The sequence below is a fragment of the Choloepus didactylus genome, chromosome 9 (genome assembly GCF_015220235.1).
Source record: "Choloepus didactylus isolate mChoDid1 chromosome 9, mChoDid1.pri, whole genome shotgun sequence".
NCBI classification, from domain to species: domain Eukaryota; kingdom Metazoa; phylum Chordata; class Mammalia; order Pilosa; family Megalonychidae; genus Choloepus; species Choloepus didactylus.
Window position 1 is genome coordinate 112,456,557 of NC_051315.1, and position 26,059 is coordinate 112,482,615.

General features: G+C 58.6%; 1 protein-coding gene across 11 annotated transcripts in view; it reads left to right on the plus strand.

Annotated features, from left to right (window-relative positions):
* The first annotated feature begins 4,013 nt into the window (after nucleotides 1–4,013).
* Nucleotides 4,014–26,059, plus strand: part of SPEG (striated muscle enriched protein kinase) — a 48,908-nt gene continuing 26,862 nt past the window's right edge. For 2 of the 11 annotated variants that reach the window (XR_005218801.1, XM_037849598.1), the window contains exons 1-11: nucleotides 4,031–4,079; nucleotides 5,073–5,115; nucleotides 6,030–6,059; nucleotides 6,632–6,721; nucleotides 6,805–7,141; nucleotides 9,891–11,191; nucleotides 13,107–13,250; nucleotides 13,589–13,771; nucleotides 22,499–22,695; nucleotides 22,919–23,007; nucleotides 23,695–23,870. Coding sequence is in view for 10 of the 11 variants with exons in the window: in XM_037849598.1 (XP_037705526.1) it covers nucleotides 4,047–4,079; nucleotides 5,073–5,115; nucleotides 6,030–6,059; nucleotides 6,632–6,721; nucleotides 6,805–7,141; nucleotides 9,891–11,191; nucleotides 13,107–13,250; nucleotides 13,589–13,771; nucleotides 22,499–22,695; nucleotides 22,919–23,007; nucleotides 23,695–23,870 (2,623 nt within the window). In the remaining variant the exon portion in view is untranslated. Of the gene's footprint in view, nucleotides 4,080–5,072; nucleotides 5,116–6,024; nucleotides 6,060–6,631; nucleotides 6,722–6,804; nucleotides 7,142–7,170; nucleotides 7,713–8,186; nucleotides 8,515–9,890; nucleotides 11,192–13,106; nucleotides 13,251–13,588; nucleotides 13,772–21,490; nucleotides 21,613–22,498; nucleotides 22,696–22,918; nucleotides 23,008–23,694; nucleotides 23,871–25,148; nucleotides 25,938–26,059 lie in introns of those variants that run through there. The other 9 variants (XM_037849599.1, XM_037849590.1, XM_037849595.1 and 6 more) reach the window with 9 other exon arrangements.

The following is a 26,059-nucleotide window of genomic DNA, read 5'->3' on the forward strand; positions in this document are numbered from 1 at the left end:
ATGTGCTTTACTGTCACACTAATCCCACAGGATTTGGGTGGAGATGGGGCTTTGCTTTGGTAATGCTGGGGACTGACTGGTGGGTCTGGCTTCCTCCCCATCTTTCTGTCCGATCCCCCACCCCCACCCCAGCCTCTGCCCAGTGACAGTTCCTGAGTCAGGGCAGCTGGGGAAGCAGTTTGGCATTTCTTAGACTCACTCACGGAAATCAACAGCAGGAAGACTTCAGGGTACTCCAGGAAGCCAGTGGCCAAGCAAGGACCTGGCTGCAGAGGGAAGGAGGCAGCTTCCTGGCTGGGATTGCCATCTGGCTTGGCAAGACGGGTGATGCTAAGGTTCCTGGCACTACTGAGGCCTGAGATGCTAGCTCAAGGATGGCAGAATATTGGCATGGCTCTGAGAGGTTGAGGCCCTGAGGAGATGAATGGGTTGCAGGCTGGAGAGTGTGGAAGATGTGAAATAGGGGGTGGTAGGCAGCATAGAAATAAGGAAAGAGTAGAAAACAAAGAAGGTGAAGATGGTGGAATGCAGGATACCTGTAGAATTTTTAACATGTATAAAGAAAGCCCTTTCTTTTACCTGATCTCACTGAATCATTTAATCTTCCAAGCCCTGGAGGACTATTATGACCATTATACATATGAGAAAACTTGGGCTCAGAGAAGAAATTTACCCAGTGGCTAGTATAAGGTGGCAGAGCCAGCACTGGAAGCCAGGTCTCTGGGTCTGGGGCCATGTTGCCTTTGGGAGTAGAAAGAGAAGCATGGGAAGACTAAGTAAAGGATCTGTTGCCATAACCAACTTTCCCCTGTCAAAATCCCCAAACCCATCTCTGGTCCAGTCTCCAAGACAGGTGGGCATCTATCTCTTTCAACACATCAGGCTCCCACCTACATTGGCCCAGGAGCTCTGTGCAAATCAAGTGACCAGAGCAAGTGCCAACCTCAAAGCTTAGGGCATGTTTGATGATGCTCACCATGTTTGTTTGTTGGAGGTTTCAAAGTCAAGGTCTGAAGACTCTGGGGTCAATCAGAGAGGTCAAAAGCCAACAAATGGAATGAACCATTCCTGGGGACTTGAAGGCATGGAATGGAAGGGTTAGAGCTAGGGAGAGAAGGCCAGTTTAGGCAAGAGGAAGGAGGGGAATACATCAGAACATGCACCGACAAATAATCTGCATTCATCATCTTTTTCACTTGGAATCTGCAATTTATAATGTCTGGATGAAAATCCAGGAGGAAACTAATATGGAGTTGGGAATGTGTATAGAGGTTGTCACCATCCGTTCAGTCTAGTGACCAGTGGCAGGCCGAGACCCTGTGGGGGAGAGGAGGAGAGGCCAGAGTGGGAGCAGTGAGGAGCCCTGGGAGGGAGGAGAGAGGGGAGCAGCGAGGCCCCAAGTCAGCCAGACTCTTTCCTGAAGCCAGGCCAGGATCTTTCAGGAAGGTCCTGAATGGAATAGGGAGATGGTTACCCCAAGTACCACTTGCCTAGCTGTCTTCCTGGAAAAAGGTCCGGGTGTGGACAGAGAATGAAAGAGGGCTGGCTGGCTGGAGCTCTTCCAGGATGATTTACTCCCCTCACCCCCACTCCCCTCATCCTCTCCCCCACCCCATCTCTACCATATGCACCCCCCGTATTTATTGAGTGCCTACTATGTGCCAGCCCCTGTTCTAGATGCTTAGGATACATCAACAGAAAATAAAACAGACCAAAATTCCTGCCCTCCGGGAGATTACATTCAAGTGAGAGGACACAGACATTTACTAAATGTAATAATGAGTAAAATTAAATAGCATGTCAGAAATACAGAGCAGGGTAAACAAGGGAAGAGAAGGGAGAAACTGAAACACGAGGCGGGAAAGAGAGGAGGCAACGGGGAGGGAAGGGAAAGTGGATATGTCTGGCTCAGAGGAGGGTCTGTGTGAGACATTGGGCAAGGCAGCAATGGCCTGGGTTTTCTTTGTTGAAGGGGAAATGCTGGCTGGGCAGAAATTGGAAGACTGGGTTTGGGGAAGTAGCAGGGGGGCACAGCTGCCAAGGCATGGGGAAAGGAGGGGGGTGGCAATCCAGGGCTGGCCAGGGGAGGCCCACCCTGACAGCAAGTCCCAGGGCGATGCAGGCCCAGGACAGGAACACAGAATCCTGCAGGCCCCAACTCGGCCCAGCTGTCCCGTCACTCACACCCGCTACCCATTGGTTATTTTTGCTACGGAATGTGCCAGCCCCTTGGATTCTCCTGGAGAACAGGGGCTCAAGTTACCCCCTGTCCTCTCCCCACTCAGCTACCCCATCTGTGAGTGGGTGTGTTTGGGGGGTGGGCAGGGAAAGCACCTGTAGGTGTCCAGGGTCCTCTGGCTGAAACTGGTGTGGACACACGTGTGTACCCTCTTGGTGCACGTCCTTGTGCATGTGTCTGTACATGCCACATTTGCCTCTAGGGGTCTGGGAGAAGGGGCCACCTGCAGAATGTACAAGACATGACCTTCAACTTTAAACTATAGGGGCCACAAATTCAAATGACTTCAGGGGCCACGTAGGAACTGTAAATGAGTGAGGTGTTGCTGTCAAGGAACTGGAGCATGCCTGCCCCACACAAAACATCTTACAGGCCAAACAAAGCACATCAGTCTGCACCTGTATTTATGTTAGACCCAGGCTTAAAGGGAGAAAGTCAGGAACCCACTGGCCAATCAGCACGTGTGGCTTTAGGGCACAGTGGGGTCAATAACCCAGTCAGAGGGCTGGGGTTAGAATTCTGGCTCCTCCAATTATTGTCGATGCGGCCTTGGTTAAGTAACCTCTCTGTGCCTCAGTCTCCCCCTTGTTGTCAGGTTTTAAATGAGTGTATTCATATCCAAAGCTTAGCACAATGCCGGGTGCATAGTAAGCATGCAGTCAGTGTTACTAATAATTACTTAATAGTCACAGCTTGGAAACTAGGCACTACCTGGGCATGTGGGATGGGAATTCGGATCTGGAGGCCACGTAGAGTCACAGAACCTGTGTGACTGGCTAAGTGATCAGACTTCTTGGAGCCTCAGTCGCTTTGTCAGTTAATTGGGCAGGGGCATGCTCCTAAGGGTTTCAAGGTCACAAGGTGGTTATGAATGGATATCATTTATACAATGTCCGGCACGTAATAAGTGCTAAAGAAACAGACGTGTAATGATTTGTTTGGGGGGTAGAATTGTGTGTATGCACAAAATAGTTTGATGAGTCCAGCTTGTGAATGAGAAGGTAGGGTGAACCTGTGGATAACAGGAGTACCTCCGGGCACCTGAGCAGAGGTGTGTTACTGTGTGTGCGCATGTGTGTGGATGCTGAGGCACAGGGAAAGAATAACCACACTGGAAAAACTCCGGCTCTCTCTGGTTTTCCTGAGGAGCCTGGAGCTTTTCATGCCCTGGGTCCCGTTAGCAAGGAGCCACCACCTGGGACCCTGGAGGTATGTGTGACCTAGGTGCCCCCACCTTTCCCCCGCGCCCTGCGGCGTGTCAGGGCTGTGGCGAGATGGGTAGTGCCCGGCACCGGGTGCGTGTGTGCATGTTTGTGGAGTGAGCAAGCCGAGATGCTGCTGACCCTCTGGAGCGGCCCGTGGGCAGGGGTGGGGGTGGCGAGGAAGCCACGCTGGGCTGCCAGGGAGCGAATGATTTCAATTAGGAGCCACTGCAGCCTTCCCTGTGCCTCAGTTTCCCCACGTGCCCAGGTCCCGGGAGGCAGACGAGGGGTGGGGGTGCGGGGCTCCCAGCGTGGGCACGTGAGTGGTGGTCGGGCTGGGCGGCAGGTGAGCGCCGCCCCAGGGGGCGCAGGGGAGGGAAGGGGCGCCAAGTGGGGTGCAGGAGGGCGTGGGAGGGGCGGGCTCTGGGCGCCGCCGCAGCCGCCGCCGCCTTACCCTCGCGCGGGCTCCCGAGGCCGGGAGGCTCCTTCCGCCTCCCGCGCCGCTTCCGCCCGCCCCCCGGCTCGCCCCCGGCCCCGCCTCCGACTCCGCCCCGCCCCCGCCCGTCCCCTCCTCGCCCGGCCGCGGCCCGGCCCCCTCCCCCGCCATGAAGAAGCTGTGGGTGAAGAAGCGTTTCCAGGTGAGGGCTCCGGGGGCGGGCGGCGCCGGGAGGGGCAGAGAGGGCCGGGCGCCCTGGAGGGAGGGCGGGTCGCCGCGGCTGGGCCCCGGGGGAGGGGGCGCTGGGAGACGCGCCTGCCCCACCCGCGCCCCGCGGAGGGCGGCTGTCCGGGTGCGCTCCGAGGGCTCCTCGACCTGCGTCCTGAGCGCTCAGGCCCCTGCCCACGCTGAAGGGCGGCAACCCCCCGTTACCCTCCCCACCCCCGTCACCCGCAGTCCCGCGACCACTGCGGGAGGCCCCCGCCGCAGCCTTTGGCGTGGAGCGCCCACTGGCTCCTTGGCCATCTCGTCTTCTCTCGCCGTTGTCCGATCCCGTCCCCAGCCCCCCGCCCGGTTTTCCCCAGCCCCCTACTCTGGAGCCTTCCATCTCCCCGAGCTCCCGAAAGCAACGCACACGGATCCGCGCTGAGCTCAGTGAATTCTCCCAGCTCTGCCCTGTCCGCCGCATACCAGGGCCTCCTTTCTGTATTTATGAGGCTCCGGCCCTTTGGGGGACCTTGCCCTCTGCCCCCCATCACCCTTCCCCCGCCCTCTGGACACTTTTCCCACGTATCTGCCCTCCCTGCATTGGGAATCTGCGTCCTCTCCCTACATCCCCCACTCATGCTGAGTGCCCTTCCCCCACCCCTTCTCTACCTGGGCCGACTACCCTGACTCCTCTCCTCTCTCTCTGGGGGTGGTGCCTGGGTCCCAGTCTTCCCAGCGTCATGTCCAGCCTGGAGCCCCAGCGTTTGACCCAAAGCCTTGCTGTCCTCCCCTCCTTGCTCCCCTGGGTAGCCTGGAGCTCCAGCTGGGAGGGCTGAATGGGAAGGGAGATGTCCCCCATGGGAAAGTTGGCAGCCCTGACTCTGTCCATCCCCTGATTTCTGCTTGATATAGCAGGTTTGGATGAGAGGTATAGGTGTTCAGGGGTGAGCCTCCCCCTCAACAACTCACTCTGGCTTTTCTCTTTCAGAAAACCGGCCACTCCCGCCGGGCCTTTGGCCGACTCACCCATGGTGCGTGGACCATGGCCTCCCTGTTCTAGCCCATGCCCATTCCTCCTCTTGGTCCATGGCCCTTCATGAGGCCCCAAGGCCCTGAAGACCACCCATGAAACAGTCCAGATACACACCCTCACTCACCTACCCACCTACCCACCCACCCAAAAAAGCCCCTGGTGCCCTGCAGCTGAGAGAGGGCCTAGCAATGAGAACAGGGGGAGGAGGTGGGTGGTCAGCTCTCCCCACCATGGGCCTGGGCTCACTGTTCCCTGTCCGTGGGGCAAAGGTGGGCATGGGGGAGGGGAGTGGTGAGCTCACTGCCCTCGTTTGGCAACCAGTACATGGCCCCTGGTTCCCATGGCACCCATAAGGAAACTGAGGCACAGAACTTGACAGAATCTGGGAAAGCTGAAAATATGCCCAGGAAACTAGCCTAACTGCTGAGCATTTTTGAGGCCCATTCAGCAGTACAGGTGACAGGCAAATGGGGGTTGGTATGTAAGGGGTCAAAGCACAATGCAAATCTGGTGACAGGGGCTGACCCCTAATGAGAGAGGTGTGAGGTCTGTGGCTGAGAACAAGCAGGTGTGTGTGTGTGTATGCATGTGTGTGTGTGCATGCTTGGCCAGTGGGAACACAGGTTGTGGATACCTGCAAGCACCAGTAAGTACCGAGAGTATCAGAATCGCTGGTGAATACCCAGCAAGGTCTGTGGGAACCCAATGGGAACCCACAGGCCACTAGAGAATGACAGGCACTTTGTCCATCCCAGGTGTCTCCCTTCCTCCACCCCTGCCCCCACAGTGCATCTCTGGGCACTGGGTACCCTCGTGACCCCTGTGTCCTGCCTCCCCACCATGCCCTACCCCACAAACGCTCTGATAACAGTCTGTCCCTGTCTCTCTCCTGCTGCTCCTATGGAAGCGAAGTTTTCCGCTCCTGCAGAAAGCAAAGTTACGGTAGGAAACTGGCTCCTGCCCTGGCCCTCCACGCCCCCTCTGCCCCTGCCGGGCCCTAGCCACTCCTCACCCTGCCTCAGCCGTACCCTGATTTGCTCCTGCTGGTCTAGGGTACAGGATGGGCTGGTGGCGTGCCCTGAAAGTATGACTCTGAGGTGATCCCCCCTTTGTTCCTGAAGGACTGGAACTCAGAATTTAGAGCCTTGGAAACTGTGACCTTGTTGTTTGGGGGGCTGCACAGGGACTCAAGCTATCATTGAGAAGGGGAGGAGGCTGAGGGAATAAGACCTGGGAGATCAATTCAGTGTCTGGGAGAGGGGACCATGGCCTCGAGGGCTCCAAGGAGGCAAGGGTCAGTAGTCAGGGGCTCAGAGATGGAGCCAGGGCCTTGGCATGGGATGGGGTTCCCCAGAGCAGCCCAGGATGGGTGGAGCCAAGGGGGGGAGAAGACAGGATGCTGGAAGCCCTACCAGTGGCAAGATGGAGCCTGCTGGGGGGCAGGCAAGGCAGCTGGGGAAGAGTTGGAGGCAGAGGGAGGAGGGCACTGCCCACACAGACCCCTTTTTCCCCAGACTCGGAGACGGGTGAGGATGACATCAGCAATGTGCAAGGGACCCAGCGCCTGGAGCTTCGGGATGACGGGGCCTTTAGCACCCCTACGGGTGAGCTATCTGGGGTGCTCAAAGAACAGGCAGGCGGGCTTCCCACAGTAGGTGCCTGGGCCTGATGGTGCTCCTTTCTCTAGGGGGCTCTGACACCCTGGTGGGCACCTCCCTGGACACGCCCCCGACCTCCGTGACAGGCACCTCTGAGGAGCAAGTGAGCTGGTGGGGCAGCGGGCAGACGGTCCTGGAGCAGGAAGCGGGCAGCGGGGGTGGCACCCGCCGCCTCCCGGGCAGCCCAAGGCAAGCACAGGCAACCGGGGCCGGGCCACGGCACCTGGGGGTGGAGCCGCTGGTGCGGGCATCTCGAGCTAATCTGGTGGGCGCAAGCTGGGGGTCAGAGGATAGCCTTTCGGTGGCCAGTGACCTGTACGGCAGCGCGTTCAGCCTGTACAGAGGACGGGCGCTCTCGATCCACGTGTAAGTAACGGCCTGACATGGGCCTGCACCGTCCCACCTCACCCCGCTGTCCTGCTCTGCCCCTCACTGCTCCAGGCCTCCACCGACCATCTCACCTGCGCTCCCAAAGCCACCACCATGCATCTTTCTGTGTGCTTCTCTACCCCCGCCCCCAACTGCTTCCACTCCTGGCCCCCCGTTTCCCACTCCATCCTCTCACACTGCTCCATCCGCCTCCTCCCATCACCACCCACATCCTCCTGCTCCCACCTGTCCTGGCTCCCCTTGCCATCTGCACTGTCTCATGGACCCCTCCGTCCCTTCCTTGGCTCTTCCAAGATCTCCAGTTTCCCAGGGGCCCTCTCCCGCCTCACCCATTCAGGCTCCAGTTGTCCCCAGGATCCCCCCACCCTCGGGGGCCCCCTCCGTGCCTGCTGTCTCAGCAGCTGCTGCCTTTTTCATCTCTGCACATTCCTGTTCCCATGTGGGCCTTTTACTGGGAGAACGGAACCTTTCTGCACGGCAGCTCCCGGGAGAGCAGGAGAGAGGAAGGGAGCGAGCAAGACGCAACCAGGAGAGAGAAGAGAGCGAGGTGGTCAGGGGGCAGACGGGGCAAGGGGTCTGGGAAGGCAGGAGGAGGTTGTGGGGTGTGTGGGAAGCAGGGGGCTGGGGGAGGGAAGGCATGGGGACTGGGGACTGGGGCGGAGGTAGAGGGCTGGAGTGATGGAGGCAGAGGGCGAGTGAAGGGAAGACCTTGTGGGAAACACCCGAGGGTGGGGTGGAGGATTGTCCTGGGGTGGGGGTGGGGGGAGCTGTAAGGAGCGGAGGTCTTGGAGTGAGGCACTGGAGCCATTTTTGGAGATTTGGAGGCTGGCAGATAGATACAGGAGGGAGTGCTATCGCAGAAGAGGGGAGTGGCTGATGACAGGTATTGGGGGGCATTTGGGGAGCTGATAGGGGGCCTGATTTGTGATGGAGATGGGTGTGTGTGGGAGGTACCATCATGGAGAAGAAAAAAGGGGCCCAGTGGGAGAGGCCGTTTTCAGAATGGGTAGAGGGGCTAGGAGTGGGCAGGGGAGAAGGCAGGGACAGGGGCAGGCTCCCTTGCTTTATTTGATGGCATTAACCAGGTGCCCCTGTGCCCTGGACTTGCCTTTTCCTTCCCTGCCTTTCTTTCCCAGGCCCCAGCCAGAGCCTGGAGTTGCTATGGCAACTTCCGAGAAACCCATTTCCTTAGTAATGTCTGCCGTACAGAGGCTGGCCTGGAGCTGGAAGCTGCCAGCAGAGGCCTCCTCTGCTGTCCTCAATTTCTCTCCAGGCCCCACCCAGTTCCCAGAGGCCATCGCTCAGGGTATCTGCTGCCCCTGCCCCAGAGGAGACCCTGCCTCCCTGAGGTGCTGGCCGAGATTCTGCTTCCTCTGGGCCTTCTGTATTGCTGCCCTTCCCGCCCCCAGCCAGTCAGAGGTGGGGTTTGGGAACTGGGTGGCTGACCATCCTTACACTTAGGCACCTTGAGAACTTCTGCTCGTGGGTGACACCCTACGCTTTCTCCTCCCTTCTGTGCCCACAGAAACCTAGATATTTTTGAGGGAACCAGGACTCAGCAGTCAGACTACCAGGGTTTCCCTCCTAGCACCAACCATTTCCTGGCTGTGTCACCTCTTTAAGCCTCAGTCTCTTCATCTGTAAATAGGGGTAATAACAGTTCCTATCTCAAAGGTTTGTTGCAAGGATTAAATGATGCAATGCATTTTAAGTGCTTAGTACATGCCTGGCACACGGGAAGTACTCAATGAGCCATTTCACAAATTTTTATTAAGCTGCCTCTAATGTGTCAGGTATGATACTTATTCCTTTTTCATGCTAATCTTTGTTTAATGAACCGCCCCCCCCCCAGGGCCCAGATGGGAGAAACTGAGGCACCAGAGCCCTGTAGGTGGGAGGGTGCGGTACCCAGGGCTGACCAGCTCTTTCCCTCTTCCCTCCTCCCACACCGAATTCAGGTCCTCTTGGTAGCTACTTCTGAGCACACCCCTGTGGGGTACTTCTGTGCTTCTCAGAGGGGTTTCCAAGGACTTCTCAGGGGGGTTTCTTCGGGTGGGACAGGTTGATCACAGGGAGTTGGAACCTGAGTATCCTAAGCCCCCCGCCCTCAGCTGCCACATGCTATGTCCTATCAGCTGGTGATGGTGTAAGGATGGGCTCAGAGATCCTTGTAAGTGCCAGGCAATCACCGGGATGGGGCGTGTGCCTTATAGAAGAGGCAGTTGCTGTTCTTCTAGGAGCCTCAGTGAAGGGGGTGTGTCCCGCTGGATGGGCAGGGGTGTGGGGGCCAGCTGGGGGCAGGAATGAGTGGGAGGCTGCATTCCCAAAAGGGCCCCGCCCCACCCGACCCTCCCTTCTTCCCTCACCACTTCATCCTTTGGGTCCAATGCCTCATTCTTTTCTCTCTCTCTCTCTTTCACGCTCAGTTTTGTTTCTGCTGTTTCCCAGCTTCCTGGGCTGGGGAGAGGGGCTGGCCAGAGCCCCTAGGGCTGAGTCTGTACGGACCCAGCCTCTAGCCCAAGCTTCTGGTGCCAGAGCCGGCAGCCTCTCTCCCCCCAGCACCTGCTCTGGCTGTGCCCTCCTCTTGGGGGGAGGCAGGAGGGACTGGACCATGTCACCCCCAAGCCTGCCCAGCATGCCCCACCACCCAGTTCCTGTCCTAAGCTGAGGGTCGAGGAGGGGAGACCCCCTAAATCGTCTACCCCTCTCCATCTTGGTTCTGCAGCAGCGTCCCTCAGAGCGGATTGCGCAGGGAGGAACCAGACCTTCAGCCTCAGCCGGCCAGCGAAGCCCCGCATCGCGCGGCCCCACCACCTCCCTCCAAGTCCGCGCTGCTCCCCCCACCTTCTCCCCGGGTGGGGAAGAGGCCCCCGCCGGGACCCAGCGCCCAGCCCCCGGCCACCCCCACTTCACCCCACCGGCGCACTCAAGAGCCCGTGCTGCCCGAGGACACCACCGCGGAAGAGAAGCGAGGGAAGAAGTCCAAGTCGTCTGGGCCTTCGCTGGCGGGCACAGCGGAGTCCCGGCCCCAGACGCCACTGAGCGAGGCCTCGGGCCGTCTGTCCGCGCTGGGCCGCTCGCCCAGGCTGGTGCGCACCGGCTCCCGCATCCTGGACAAGCTGCAGTTCTTCGAGGAGCGAAGGCGAAGCCTGGAGCGTAGCGACTCGCCGCCAGCGCCCCTGCGGCCCTGGGTGCCCCTGCGCAAGGCTCGCTCGCTGGAGCAGCCCAAGTCCGAGGGCGGCGCTCCGTGGGGCACGCCCGGGGCCTCGCAGGAGGAGCTGCGGGCGCAGCGGGGCAGCGTGGCGGAACGGCGCCGCCTGTTCCAGCAGAAGGCGGCCTCGCTGGACGAGCGCACGCGGCAGCGCAGCCCGGCTTCAGACCTCGAGCTGCGCTTCGCCCAGGAGCTGGGCCGTATCCGCCGCTCCACGTCGCGGGAGGAGCTGGTGCGCTCGCACGAGTCTCTGCGCACCACTCTGCACCGCGCCCCGTCCCCACGCGAGCCCGGCGAGCCCCCACTCTTCTCTCGGCCCTCTACCCCCAAGACCCCAAGAGCCGAGGGCCCCGCCGTCGCCCAGACGCCCCCTCCGAGCGTCGCGGGGAGGCCTGGGGATGAGGCGGGGAGGCCCCGCAGCCGCGGGCCGGCGGGCAGGACGGAGCCGGGGGAAGGCCCGCAGCAGGAGGTTAGGCGCCGGGACCAGTTCCCGCTGACCCGGGGCAGAGCCATTCAAGAGTGCCGGAGTCCGGTGCCGCCCCTCGCCGCAGATCTCCCCGAGACCAGGACGAAAGCCCCTCCGGGTCGGAAGCGGGAGCCCCCGGCGCAGGCCGTGCGCTTCCTACCCTGGGCCATGCCCGGCCAGGAGGGCGCTGCAGTGCCCCAGACCTTGGAGAAGAACAGGGCAGGGCCTGAGGCGGAGAAGAGGCTGCGCAGAGGGTCGGAGGAGGACGGGCCCTGGGGAGCCTGGGACCGCCGAGGGACCCGCAGCCAGGGCAAAGGTCGCTGGGCCCGGCCCACCTCTCCTGAGCTAGGTAAGGCCGCAAGGAGTGCTGAGAAGGTGCCAGGACCTGGTGGTGGGGTGGGGCGCGGGGCAGGGGGTTTGAAGAGGCTGAGACTGCTCTGGCAGAGCATCCACTTTACCCTGGGTTTCTGGGGCAGTTTCAAGGTTCCAATTTGTCAGGGAAGGGGTGGACACAGGCTCGAGTGTGAGTGGAGGATTGTGTTAGAACCTTCCTGCTGGTAAGGCACAGAGTGTGAACATGTTATGGTGGAGACTGGGTGGGGCTGAGGTGTGAGCAAAGTCTGGGGCCTAGGAGCCTGCTGTAGGTCTCCTGGGTCTAGTGGCCTTCTTGGCTGTTGGCCAAAGACCAGGTGTGTGGGGACGCACTGGTGGGAACTTGAAGGAGCCCCTCCTCACTCCAACCCCTCCATGGGCGAGTATGAGATGGTAGTAGGTCTCGGTGCACGTACACTTGTCGAATCTCTGCTACAGGAAGCTTTGGGCCAACCAATTCTGCCCTACAATTTCCTCCCTGTTGCTGCACCATCCCCTAGTCCATCCTTGGCTGCTAAGATCTGACCCAGCTTCCCCTTTCTAGCCTCTTCTCTCCTGTCCTTGTGTCACTGCACCATGTAACTGACTGTGCTAGTCTGTGTGTGGTCTCCCTACCTTCCCATGCGATGCCCTAATGTCCCTGCCCCCCTGCTAACTCCTGCTCATCCTCAACCTGGGACCCATCTCTTGGAGAGAGGCAGAGGAAGCCATCCCTGATGCGCTTCGACTTTCAGCTGCTTCCAAAAGCAACATGCCGCTACCCACTGCCCTCGTGAGACCCTGTCAGCATCTCTTTCGTTGCACTTACCATCCTGTATTTTTCTTTATTTTCCATGTAGGAATTACCACTTCAAAATCTTTTGAGATGATTAGACGCTTGTCCATCGTCCTACTAGCAACCGTTATTGCACACACACAGTCATGTAGCAGGGCTTGTGTTAAGGAGGCCCTTGGGGATGTTAACTCTTTTTAATCTGTATGTCAACTCTGCAAGGTGTTGGGTTTTATCGGTTCCATCCTACAGATAACCAAACTGAGGTTCTGAGTGGTTGTCTAATTTGCCCAAGGTTATATAGCTAGAAAGCTGCAGAACTGGGTTCTCACTGCTCCTTTGGCTGCCTACAATGCCCTCTAGTTTATGGAATGTCAGAATTGGAAAATACCAGAGATCATGACACTGGCATTGTATGACCTCTTTGCATATGAGTATCTGGTAAGCAGGGACTGCATCTTACTTCCTATCATATCCCTGGTACTATCTCGGTACCTGGTATGCAGTAGGTGCAGTGTTACTTTTCGGGGAATGAAGGAATCAAAGCCCATTTTCACAAGGCCTCTCAGACCGCTGCAGAACCCAGCTGCTGCTCCCTCTTTTGATTCTGTTGGCATCTTGCTCACTTCACTAATTTGACAGTTCACCACGTGTTGCCCTGTGATACCGCTATTATTGCTGAAATCTTGGGTTGCTATCAGCTTGCCCTCTGTTGTCTTTTCTTCTCAGCTAGACTTTAAGCTTTGGAAGCTTGTTAAGTTCTCATGTCCCTCAAAGTGCCTTGCATGGGGCCTGGTATAACATACACAATGACCAATTTATAAAAAGACACATACAGCCCAGCCCCCGCCTTCCTCCAGAATCTGACATTCTGATGTGGATAAAGTTGAAGAGCAGCCTAACCATTGTGGGATTGCAGCTACCCTGTTCTATTTGAGGACCCCTGTCCTGTCTTTCTTCCCTGTCTTAGGATATGCAGGAGAGAGAACCCTCCCTTCCCCAACAGTCGCCATCTAGAAGCCCCTCTCTCTGGGTTTGGCTCCCTAGGCTGTGGGGCTCCCCCTGCGTCATCCCCACATAGGGGCCATGTCCCCTAATTCTATCACCTGTGGCTCCACAGAGTCTTCCGATGACTCCTATGTGTCAGCCGGGGAAGAGCCCCTGGAGGCCCCCGTGTTTGAGATTCCACTGCAGAAGGTGGTGGCGGCACCAGGGGTGGACGTGCTGCTCAAGTGCATCGTCACTGCCAACCCCCCATCCCAAGGTGAGCGTGGGTTGGGGCCAGGCTGGGGTCAAGGTTGGGCATGGGTGGGTGTGTGCAACAGGGAGGGGGAGATTTGTCTCTCCCTGTTTCCCCCAGAATCCTCTGCAGGAAGGACAGGGGAAGGGGGCAGATTGTCCTGACTCCTGGGTATGTGTTAGGGGAGATTTCTCAGGGTCCCTTGGGAGAGGGGAGGGCAGGCCTGGGCTTCTGTGAGTGCGGGAGATTCCTCAGGATTTCCTAGGGTCCAGCTTCTGTGCGGTGAGCTGAGAGAGGAAAGAATGTCCCCCACAGGCCCCCGTTGGCCATGGTGAGCTGGTTCTCCCCCTGCCTTCCCACAGTGTCCTGGCAGAAGGATGGGTCAGTGCTGCGAAGTGGTGGCCGCCTTCTCATCCGGGCTGAAGGTGAGCGGCACACTCTGCTGATCAGGGAAGCCCGGGCAGCCGACGCTGGGAGCTATATGGCTATCGCCACCAACGAGCTGGGCCAGGCCACCTGTGCTGCCACACTGGCTGTGAGACCTGGTAGGGAGCCCGTCGAGCTGGGGGCTGGGTCAGGGTGAGCAGTGACCCTTCCCTGTGGTTCTGAGGCCATGCCTCCCCCACACCCCTAGGCTGCCCACTCCTAGCCTGGAGCTCAGCTTGCAACCCCTGTGCACAGTCTCTGTGTTGGCTGCTCTGATGAAAGCACTTTAAATTCCCAAGGCAGGTACCAGGCTGGCCAATTCATGGAGTCAGCGAAGTCTGTCTTACACATCTTCTAAATGCCATCATCTCAAGCTCATTTCCCTGAACAGGGTCCTGTACGGAAAGCAGATTGTCTTTGAGTCTCTCAGGAAAAAGAACCTCCCAGCTCCAAAGGCTCCAGAGCCACCAGGAGCCTCCTGAGGTCATTTCCTTTCTAGGACAGACCCATGCAGTAAGAAGAGATGCTTTCAAATGCATCAGCCCCACCCCTGCTCCTTCGATTGAACCCCAAACCTTAAAGAGGGCACAGCTGAGAACAACTCTGGGGAGATGGGAGTTACTGAGGCTGCCTTTTCTATTTTTGTGAAAGCCCTTACTTGGTGTCAGACTTCCTTTGGGTTTAAGCCCAGTTTCTTTCTGGTTCAGGCAGGCTGGCCCTGTATCAGCAGTGGGCTGGCCCACTCAACTCATTCAGGCGGCTGGACCTGACAGGGTGCTGGGTCCTGGGCAGTGGGTGGGAAGCGGTGGCAGGGGGTGGGGGTGGGGTGAGGGTGGGGTGGTGGTGGTGGAGAGAGAGGGTTACAGAAGGAGAAGACTCAGAATCACCCTTCAAGGATATTATAGCTGAGTGACCAAATCTAAGGTCAATGGACAGTGCAGGGCAGATTTAATCCCATGCCTAGAGCGGTGGAGCAGTCTACCTGCGTTCTGGGATATCAGGACGGAGAGCCCTCGGGGGAGCAAGCACTCCTGGAGAAGCCAAGGCTTTCTCTGGGCCCTGAAGGAGGCTGGGATTTAGAGCAGCAGGAGGAGGGGCAGCACGTGCCAGGAGGGGGAACGACACAGACTGTCCTTGTCCCTCTCTTTTGCTAAGCACCGCAGGAGACAAGACGACAGAGCCTGTCTGCCCTGGTCCCGGGGCCTTGGCACCTTCGCGGTTAGGGAGCTCTTTGTGGAGTCTGTCTGGGTCCCTGTCCTAAGTTAGATCCTTTTGGTTGCACCTGGGTGGCTTTGAGGAGTGACAGGTCTTCATCTTCCTTAGTTTATGTCACTCTCCAGGCACCCGTGTTTTAGGCTCTTTCCTTCTCACCCCCACCTCGCTGAATCACACCCATCCCTCCACCACAGGCTTCCGTCCTTCTGTCACCTCTGGGATCTGGCCTCTGACTCAGCTCCCAGCTCCCCTTGGGGGGCCCAGGCCTGGTTCCAGGACTCTGGTCGATACCTGGCTTGGGCTGGGATTTGGTGAGGGGAGGGCGGCGGGGGCTGCCCCAATCCTGGCTCAGGGCCATTTGGGAGCCTTTTAAGGTTGGGAAGGAGGCTTGGGGCAAGGCAGCTGTCAGCACTTGACTTTGGGGGAGGGCGGGGGTGGGGGATCTGTGTTCACTACCTCCCTGCGCTTGTTTCCTCATTTGTAAACCAGAGATAATTACACCGTCCTCACGGGTGAAAGCGAGCGTGTGAATGAGCTTTATGAACTGTAAAGCGGTAGACAAATGTTAGTTGTTAGCCTTATTAAGGGGTGTGGGGTACACGCGAGCTCAAGTATCCATGAGGCGCTGGGAAGCCCCTTTTTTCTGCTCTGCTCTTTCTTCTGTTCCTTGAGGACTCTGCTTCTGCCCTTACAAAGCCCACAGTCCCCAGCCCCTCCATAGTTTCCAGACCCCGTGTCCTCTCCTAGCATTACAGCAAGAGCACAGCCCCCAGCAGCTCCCAGCAGCCAGGCCGGCTCCAGGGCCCTGGGGGCGGGCATGTGGGTCCAGGCTTGGCTCCGCTCTCGGTGGAGGAAGCTGCCTTTCTTACCCTACAAGGCACTGTTTGGTCCAGAGCGGCTTGATGGGGGCCAGTGGACCCGGAGTGCAGCGGGGGTGGGTGGAACCAGTGGGTGGCACAGACATTTGGCAAGGGAGGGGTCCCACACCTGGAGTCTCTAGGGAGTGGGAGGGGCGGGGCTAGGAAGTGTCCGGCAGTGTGGGTGCTGGGGAGTGGGGTGAAGGGCAGGTAGAGGGAGGGGGGTATGTGGTGTCTGATGAAAGAGGCCTGCATGGAGCTGCCTTCCTTTCTTGCTCCCCATCCTACTAGTGCCTCGGTAACCGGGGCTGGGTGCCCACCCAAACAGGCCTGCTTTTGAGAGTCCTCAGATCTCAGTTCCTGGTTGGGTACCACGGTAACCAGGAAAAGGGTCACTGGGGAGTTTTTTGGGGGTGTGAGTCTCACCAGCTCCCACAACCCCACCCCAGCCCTTGATCTCCCCCCACTCCCTACCCCACGAAGTGACTCTGCTGAGACCACAGCGGTTCTCCCAAAGGGTGTGTGTGTGTATGTGTGTGTGTGAACTGGGGCCAGTGGTGGTTGGGAGTATGAGAAGTGTGCTTAACTGAAGTCTCCTCGGCTGCTGCCCGCAGTCATGACACAAGCGTTTATTGAGTGCTGACTGGGTGCCAGGTGCTCCATCTCTCCAAACACTTGCTTCTGTTTGGAGAGTGCCGTGTACTTTTTCCAAGCCCATTAACCTCTCTTTCTTTGGGCTGCATTGTGCCATATAGATCCCTGCAAAGGACCTGTGACAGGTTGTGGTATTCCCATTTTACAGATGGAAAAACAGAAACCTTTATTGAGCATCTGTAATCTGCCCAGGAATGTCATAAGCCTCGTGTGTTTTGGGGTGGTAGTAATAACCACACGTGGAACAAGGGAACAGTATGGTTGGCAGAGCAGAACAGGGTGACCCATCTCCAACCTGCTTCCTGTGCACCTGCCCGTGCGGATCGGGCTGTCCCATTCCATCCACCCTGGTGAGGCAGGTTCTCTTATGAGGCCCACGTTTCAGATGAGGAAACTGGGACTTGGAAGGCTTTGGTAAATTGACCCAGAGCGGTGCTGATCTATCTTTCTGTGATGAGGGAAATGTTCTCTATGTGCACCGTTCAATGGGGCGGCCAACTAAGCACGTGAGGCTCCCAGACACTTGAAATGTGATTGGGCATCCATTTCATTTCATTTTAATGGATGTCTAAATAGTTTCGGGTGGCTGGTGGCTACCCTTTCAGGGTGCTTGGCTGTAGGAGAACAGGGCCGGTGGAAGGCTGAAGCCATGATTGAAGCCCTGGCACTGGGTCGTCCAAGCCCACACTCCTAACCACTGCACATCACTGCCCCCTTTCCTGCTACTCTGAAGGGGTTCAGGGTTTGGGGTTCAGGTGGCCTGGTGCTCCTGAGTTCACGGTGAGGCAGAGACTGCTGACATGGCCTCAGACTCCTTCAACCCCTCTGGTGGGTCAGGTTGTAAATTTTCTTTCCTTGTGGTCCTGATTTGTTTCTTTTCACACCTGGCAGGGGCTCACTCAGCTCAGCCCCACTGTGGGCTCTGGTCAGGAGGAAGGGGCAGGCGAAAGCTTCTATGCTCTCTGCCTCCCTCCCACTGCCTTCAGTCCTCCTCTCAAGTATTGGTCTTATGCATTTGAGCCCTAGGTTCTAGCACTTTCTAGCTGAGTCCTTGGCCTGGTCACTTTGCCTTAGCTGGCCACAGTTTTCTCATCAGTAAAGCGAAGACCATCCTGAGCCCTGGGCTGCTCACTCAGATTTGTGAGGCTCGGTTGATGGCGCCTCTGATTTCGCTAAGGAAATTTGGACCAGAGAATATGGCTCATCAAAACTCATTCTGGTCCCACCAAGGTGACCAACACTGTCACCAAGGAAGAGGCTGTTTATTGGGGCTTGTGAAAGCAAAGGAAAGGAAGAAAGTCATGGCCCCAGCATGTGTCCCCTCTTCTCCTGCCCCTGGCCCCAGTGCTGGCTGCTGCGTGGTTAGGGGTTGGACATCCTTGATTGGGGTTTGGACGACATTGGAACAAGCAGCGAGGGTCCTTGACCACAACTCAGCCCTCCGTCCCCACTCCTGCCCACCAGAAGCAGGTCTGCCTCCATGCGTCGAGTCCCCGGGGCTGTGACCTCAGGACGGGGCTTATCTCTCACCTGTCAGGAGAACAGAGACCTCATCTCCTGTGGGTGCCAACACTTTATCCAACATGGAGCAACCCAGTATAATCACACAAAAGAAGTTAAACACCTCCACAGCCAGGTCAAGCCGACCAGATGAAATTCTCTCCAATTCCTTGTGCTTTTAAACCAAAAGAAATTATTCTCAGTACAGTTGTTTTCCTTTTCCAAGGGGAGATAGTCATGACAGCACCCTGTGGAAGTTCCCACCCCGTGGCCAGCCTGTGCTCTTTTGGCCCCTCACCTCCCTGCTGGAGTCATCGCAGCAGACCTTTAGGAAATTGCCTTCAGAGAAGCTGCAGTGCACGTGCAGAGCAGGTGTGGGCCGCCAGGTCCCACGTACATGCTCCAAGTACTCCTTCCCTTAAGGAGCTTCTCTTGCCTTTTGAGAAAAAGCCACACCCCTTCAGCTGGTCTCCACCATCTGGACTCGGGGCCAGAGGGGCCAGAGAGCAGAGGGTGACCTGAGGGTGGCCAGAGGCAGCCAAGGCAGTGGGAGACACCTGTCCTAACATTGCTGTGCCCTTTCTCTTACTTCTTTACCTGGTCCTATGGCTGGACAGACCAAGCTACAGATCTTTCATGTGTACATCTCCCCCCACCACCACCACCCACCACCTCCCTGCACATTTTTTGGCCTCTGAACATTTGCTCATGCAGTTTTCTCTGCCTGGAATGCTCGTCCCCTCTAAACCAATCTCTAATTCCACTCCCAGTAACACCTCTTCTCTCAAGTTCCCTCTTCTTCCCAGAGCCACAAGTAATCTCCTCCTCTCTGAGCCTTTATCTCTCCTCTCTAAGTCTCTTAAGGACTTAACATTCCTGCTTGCTCTTATAGTCTTTTGTGTATCTGGCCCATGTCTTCCCAACCAGCCAGAAGGCCCCTGAAGACATGCCTGTGTCTCCCTACTCCTCGGCCCTGGCAGCCAAACCTCAAGGGCTCCTGGACTGTTGGGAACTGTTGGGGAGGTGGAGGTGGGTGAGCAGAGAGTCCTGGGACTTTCTGAGCCTTGCAACAAGCCTTACGCAGAGGCTGGGGAGACATTCAGCTGCAAAGGGTGATGAGGCTCTGCCTGAGTGAAGGTTGTGCTGGCAGAGGACACTGTGGAGCAGTGGGCCTCAAAGTGCAGTCCCATCACCTTGGGAATGGGTTAGAACTGCAATGCTCAGGGATCACCCCAGACCTGCTGAATCAGAGACTCTGAGGGTGGAGCCCAGCAGTCTGGATACAGAGCCCTCCAGGTGGTTCTGATGCACGCTACAATTTGCAAACCACTGCCAAAGAGTTGGTGGCCTTGCTCAAGATGGGATGCCATGCTGGGCTCTGGGGTGAGACCTCTGGGGTTCTTACCATTGCTCCAGGGCTAATGGCAGAGTGATCTGGGGCAGGAGGGATGGGATTCAAGGATTCAACCTCGCAGGATTGTCCTCCACCCATGAGGATCCACCGTGGTCCCAACACCTCCGTGTGCCTAAGAATGCCCCCGGGGAGCTTTCCAAAGATGCAATTTCCTGACCCTCATTTTAGGAAATTTAATTCTGAAGATTGGAGTAAGGCCCAGGAATTTGTGTTTTAAATACGCTCCCAGGTGATCTTGACAGAGGTAGTTCAGGGAGCAGCCCGAGAACCTGTATGCGGTGCCTTGCACGACGTTTCCTGCAGTAGACACGGATGACTGCAGCTATCTATAGTGAGGAACATCGAGGGCATTAGGAACTGTACTGAGCTGGATGGACCATCTGAAGAGGGAGGGCTCCCCAACGTGAGTGTTCCCTGATGCCAGTATTTTTATCATGTGAATTTGAGCTGGGAGAAGTGCTGAAAGGGCAGGTTGATCCATAGCTTTGTGGGGCTGGGGGTGTGAGTGTGAAGGGGCAGGGCTCACATGTGGTTGGTTGAAGGCTGGTTGTCTCTCTGTGCATCATAGGTTTAGGGGGCTACCTGCGCCCCCTCCCTGGTCCGTGTGACAATATTTCCCACGAGACCTGGGCTGGAGCAGGGTGAGGATGTCAGGGACCCGCTGCAAAATGGTTTTGATGGAGAGGGGGAGTGAAGGATCACCAGAGTCTGGTGGAGCCTAGAGGGTCTGGGAGCCCAAGACAGGGATTCTCCATCAGCCTCCTTGGCCATGCAGTTTTGGAGGTTCAGAGGGGCAGAGGCCACTGCCTCGTCTCTGCAGAGGCCTAGTTCTGCCCCTCTGGGGCCTGAGGTTCCTGCCTAGTCTCCCCCACCCCCACCTCAGCTCTGAGGGCCCTGAGGACCTGGCCCATTTGGCAGTGGGATGACCCACGATGCCATTCCCCTGGCCACCACCAGGGGGCTCTGAGGCTCGCTGCGACTCTGCTTGTCCTGCTTTAATCTCGCTCTCCTGCTACCTGAGCTCCCAGAACTGCCTGGCCTGGAGGTGACCCTGAAGCAGGGGAGAGAAAGCTCCTGCCTCCAGGGGCCACGCCGGTGCCCTCAGTGTCTCACCAAGTGCCCTTCTGACTTCTCTCCCCACCCCCACGCCAAGACAGCCAGCCTGAATGGCGGGGCCCCCTCTTCCGCTGGGTCCCCTCCTGTCCTCCTTCGCTGGCAATGCTGGGAAACACAGGTCAGAGCTTGGGAATGTGGCCCTGTGCAGGGGTGGGAGCGAGAGGAGGAGGGAGGAGGGAGCACGTGACCTCTCCTCAGCCCCTCCCCTTCTCCTTTGCTCTATTTCCAAGTCCCTTCACCAATGCAAATACAAATGGGAGCTGGTTGTGAGGGGTCGTTTGGGGAAAGCCGCCCCCTCCCCCCTGATTGATGGCCCTGGTTGGGGCTGATGGGGTGGGGGACAAGTTGCCAACAGGTGCCCCTGGCAGAGCCTGTAGGAGCATTGTGCAGGCCCGGTGCCCTGGGGCGGCTGCTGGGCCCCCTTGGCCATGGCAGGCATGGGAAGGCAGAGGTGGGTTCTGGCCCCTACCCCAGTGGAGGGGGCATCTCTGGGAAGGAGTCGAAGATCCCAACAGTCCTCTGATCCTCAACACCAGAGCAAACGGTGTGGCTTGGCCTGCTAGTACTGGAGGGTCCTCAGCTCATTCCCAGGTTGGGGGTCTTAGTGGTTTGGTCGGGGAAGGGGCATCCCAGGAACCATTTGCCACCAATACCTCCCTGAGTGTGACATCTCAAATCTAACGGGTCATGGCAGGCATCGTGAATGCCTCAGTGCTGTGCCACCCCTGTCTTTCCCTGGGGATCAAGGCCCCTGCACCTTGAATTGAGGCGCCACGGAGGGGGCTTTGCCCTTGTCAGGGTCCAGAAGCTGTAAGGAGAGAAAAGGCAGATCCAGCAGCTTGGGAATGAGCAGGGTGGCTAAATACAGCCAGGGACTGCACTCTGCCCCGCCCCTCTCCTCCCCTCCCCTGCAGGGCCCAGGCTGCCTGTGGTCTCCGCAGGCACCACCTTCCCAGCCAGCGGCCTGCCCGCCTGCCACCGAGCCTTGCTGCTGGCTGGCCCCCACCTCCTTCTGCCCCCTCCTCAGGGCCCTGGTGCGGAGCCCCGGCAGGGTCAGCCGAGTGAGCCAGTGGGGCTGGGCGGGCTGGGTGCCCTCTCCCTGGGGAGCCGGGACGGGGTGGGCAGCGGGCAAGGAGCAGGAGGGCCTGGTGCCAGGGCAGAGCCTGCAGGACAGGCACAGGCTGGGATCCTGTGCAGAGTCGGGGTGAGTTGGGGTACAGCCCTGCCCGGGGGCCGGGCCACGGGACTTGGGGTAGGGGAACTAGGAGGAGGGGCCGGGGGCTGTGGTGGATTCATGTCTGTATTTGGCAGTCGGATAGGAGCCAGGTCGGAGAGGCTGGGCCCCTGGCCAGTTGCGGGGGAAGGTATTAGGGCCCTGGGGACACCCCTCCCCCCAGGCTGACGCCGGTGCCCCCCTCCTCTTCCCCTCTCTGTGGATGACTCAAACTCTGCTTTCACATCCCCTGAGTGTTTGGGGGTTCATGCTTTCGGTCTGGGGCCAACAGGTGCCCCTGGGGTATCTGGGGCAGGAAGCTGAGAAGGGAGAGGAGGGAGGACGCACTGGACAGTGCCACCTCATTGGCCGTGGCACCGAGGTCAGGAAGGGCCGGTCTGCACCAGGCCCAGCTCTCTCAAGAAGCGGGTGTCCTGGTTGTGCCACTCTGGGGTCCTGGAGAGGGAACCACCTGCATTAGGAGACTGCAGCTGATAGTTTGGGCCCCAGTTTGCCAGGAATGTGGGTTCCTTGCTCCAGTGGAATTCCTGGTCTCCTGCAAGGCCCAGGAACAGGACCACTGATGCCTGAATTTCCTTTGTCCCAGGCCATTCCCTATAGGCCTCCACCCCTCAGGGGGATCAGGAGGGTCAGTATTGGGGAATCTGTGGCAGAGGAAAATTTGGGGGCTCAGGGAGAGGACACACCTGGGCCAAGATCACACATCAAGTGCGTGGGAGCCCTGGAGGGTGAAGACAGGGCAGGGCTGGGCTCTTTGGGGCATTGCAGACCTTATCAGGCCCTTGCTCCCCACAGCTGATCGATCTACTCTCTTCTCAACCCCCTTCCAACCCTGGCATCTCTCTCTGTGCCACAGATTCTCCTGTCTCTCCTCCAGGCGGGTCCACCTCCCCTTTCAGCAGCCCCATCACCTCCGACGAGGAGTACCTGAGCCCCCCTGAGGAGTTCCCGGAACCTGGGGAGACCTGGCCCCGAACCCCCACCATGAAGCTCAGTCCCAGCCAGAACCGCCGTTCCTCGGACACTGGCTCCAAGGCACCCCCAACCTTCAAGGTCAGACCCCTGAGGCCAGCCCCCATCCCCTTGTGTACCCTCATTCCCTTGTGTGGTCCAGCATCCCCTGGACTTTGCCCTATCAACCCTTTTATGCAGAGCTGGCCTCCGTCACACTGGGTGCAGAAGAGGCCCCTTCCCCAGATCTCCCCACCCCCAGGAGCCAGAGGCTGTGTGCTGACTGTCTCCCCTGTCCCCTGGTGCTTTGGGGGTCCCCCTTCAGGTCTCACTTATGGACCAGTCAGTCAGAGAAGGCCAAGATGTCACCATGAGCATCCGAGTGCAGGGGGAGCCCAAGCCCGTGGTCTCCTGGTGAGTACTAGCCGCTCGCCACCACCCACCTGCACCCCTTTGTGGACTTGGCCGTGATCTGTGCTGGAGGGGAGGGGCCTCAGCCCAGACCCAGCAGCGCCACTCCGCCCGTGTGCACCCGCCCCTCGCCTGGCGTTCAGGGCTCATTCAGCATTCCCTCTTCTGCCCCATCTATGTTCACCTGGGATGAACTCTGGGGACCCCCCTCCCCCACCTCACCCCAGGTGCCTGGAACAGTGGTTACTCAACTAGTGTATTTTTTATTGGTTTAGGTTCTATTTTTCATTTTTAATTGATTGGTTCTCAGTGTGATTTCCTTAGCCTTGTAAGTTATTTCATATCCCTTTTGGGGAACGGGAAAGCTGTCTATCACTTACAAACAAATAAAAATCAGAAACGAGGAAATAGGAGAGCTGCTAAGGGCTAAATAGCAGGGCACTCCTCCAGGAGTACTGGAGATCCTGGAGGGTGGAGGTGGTCTGGAAGTGCCTGGCGGGGTGGGAGAGCAGCACCAGGATGGAAATCCAGCCCTGGAGCCCAGGCGTGCCTGTGGTCAGAACGGGATGGATGTGGGCAGTGGGTGAACGGCGTGGGGCGAGCAGAGGCTTCTGGGTTCCGCCGCCCCACTTGCCTTGTGTGCAGTTCAGGGTCCCGGGCCCCAGGACTGAGTTCCTGCCCCTCCAACAGGCTGAGAAACCGGCAGCCCGTGCGCCCGGACCAGCGGCGCTTCGCGGAGGAGGCGGAGGGCGGGCTGTGCCGGCTGCGGATCCTGGCGGCCGAGCGGGGCGATGCTGGCTTCTACACTTGCAAAGCTGTCAACGAGTATGGTGCTCGGCAGTGTGAGGCCCGCCTGGAGGTCCGAGGTGAGCACCTTCCACTCTCTACACGCCCCCTCCCCTGCTGATCCCAGCCCCCCACTCCCACCCCTGCTGTCAACTCTCACCAGCCTCAGTTACAGGAGGCCAGAGCAGAAAGGGTCCTAGGGCCCCTAAATCTAGCTCCTTATATTGTCGAGTCAGCCAGGGCCCAGAGAAGGGAGGTGACTTGCCGAGGCCCCCACAGCAAATTGCTCTGTGTCAGATTACTACACAGTACTGCCTTCCTTATCTCCGTCACGTCTGCCCCAGGCGTGAGCCAGAGACCATCCTTCCTGCCACCGTCCTCTCTCCACATGTCACCCTGCTCTCCCCCAGCCCAATAGCTGCACAGGCCCCTCCCTCACACCCACTTCTCCCTCCTCTCATCCTCCCCCACACATTGCTGTGCTATTGTGGATGGGGGGTGGCAGTGGGGAGGGTCTGGTGACTGGACCCGTTCGGAGGGGCCTTGGGGACGATTTGAGTGCATGGTTGCCGGGGGGGGGGGGGGGGACAGAGCCACAAAATGTGGAGAGGGCTGGGCCCCAGGAGTTGGGGACATAAGGTCAGAGAGCCTCTCTGGCAGCTAGCTGGGCTGCCCTCTGGGGGCTGCTGGATTTTTCTCCCCAGGGGGTGGCCATTTGCCCTGCCTTCCACCACGCCCTTCCCTTTGGGTGGGTGGGTTGGGTCTGGGAGCCCCTGCTCACGTCTGCCATCAGCCATCGCCCAGGATTGCCACCCATGATGCTCAGGCCCTTCAAGCCTGGCAGAGGCCACCTCTGGGAGCCTCCCAAGACTATGCCCAGGAGCCTGCTGGAGCCCCGTCCCTAACTGTCTTATTCTCCTATGCCGAGCCCCACCTAAAGCCACTTGCCTCAGTTACCCTGTTGCGCCCTCCTGGGTCTCTAGCTTCCTTCAGCGTCCCCAGTCCCCATGCCCAGGCCTGCTCCTTTCCCTTCAGGGTCTGGCTCTGCCTCGCTTCTCTTTGTTAACCGGTATCTCAGTGCTTCTCTCCCTTTGAATTCTCTGAACGTCCCCCAGGCTTTAGGGATGCTCCCGATACCTGAGAATGCCTCTTCCCAGGTTGCCCAAGGTTTCCAGCCTCTGGCTGGCTCCCACCCCCCACCCAGGGCTGATCTTGGGGGCCCGAGAGTGGCAGCGTTGCCCCGGCAGTGTTGGAGGCAGCTCTCCACTCAGAGGGGCCCTGGCCAGGTCCGCGTGCCTGTGTGTGCGTGCGCTGCACTAACCTGCTGCTTGCTGACTGAGGTTTTTGTCTGTACACAGGCGAGTGAGCTCAGGGGGCCGTCTGCGCTCCCCCCGCTACCCTCCGAGCCGCGCCCCTGTCTCAGGCACCTCTCGGACCTCGCTGTGTCTCACTGCCTCCTGCCCACAGACCCAGCCGGCCAGCCGGCCCGGAGCCCGTCCCAGCCTCCCCGCCCCTTCCCACTGCCCACCCCCCACCCTCTGCAGCACCCTGTGTGGGCCCACCCTCCCTAATGGACAGATGGCTGGGCCAGCCAGGGGGCCCCCAATGGACTGTCGGGGAGGGGTGGCCACTAGGGGTACCAAGACCCCTCCCTCAGTCTCTCCCCCCAGAGGAGTACCGAGCGAGCGCATGTGCTACCGCTGCTACAGGCCACTGTCTGTGTATCCGTTTGTCTGTCTGTGTGTCTGTGACAGGGAAAGATGCCACAAAGTTGCTATGGGGTGTGAGACAGAGGGGACCAGAGCCAGGCCGTGGCATCTGCAGGAGGGAGGGGCCCAGGGGGCAGGGGGCTGTTGACAGTGGACAGGACACTGACCATTCCAGAAATGAGTTTCAAATGGCACAACACTTTCTATTCCACGAGAGACCAAGAGCCAGAGGCCCCCGGTCCCTGGCCCCGCACCCTCCCGGGCTGCAGGCTTAGGGGCCCATTTTGGGCTCCCTCGTTTGTTCGCCATCAGAGCTGGGAACGCGCTGCCTGGGCATGAGGGAGGTACCCAGGCTTGGCCTCATGGGAGGGGGCTGCGGTATTGGGTCTAGGGGATATTTGGAAACACCTATTTCTTAGTTGAAATAAAGTCCAGTTTGTACCCATCTGGTGTGCTGTGATTTTTTTTTTGCGCCGCCGCCGTCTCTGCGACCATGGGGCCCTCTCGATGTCCCCTCCCTGAGTTCCCTCTCACCTCCCAAGAGTTCCTCCTCCCCAGCC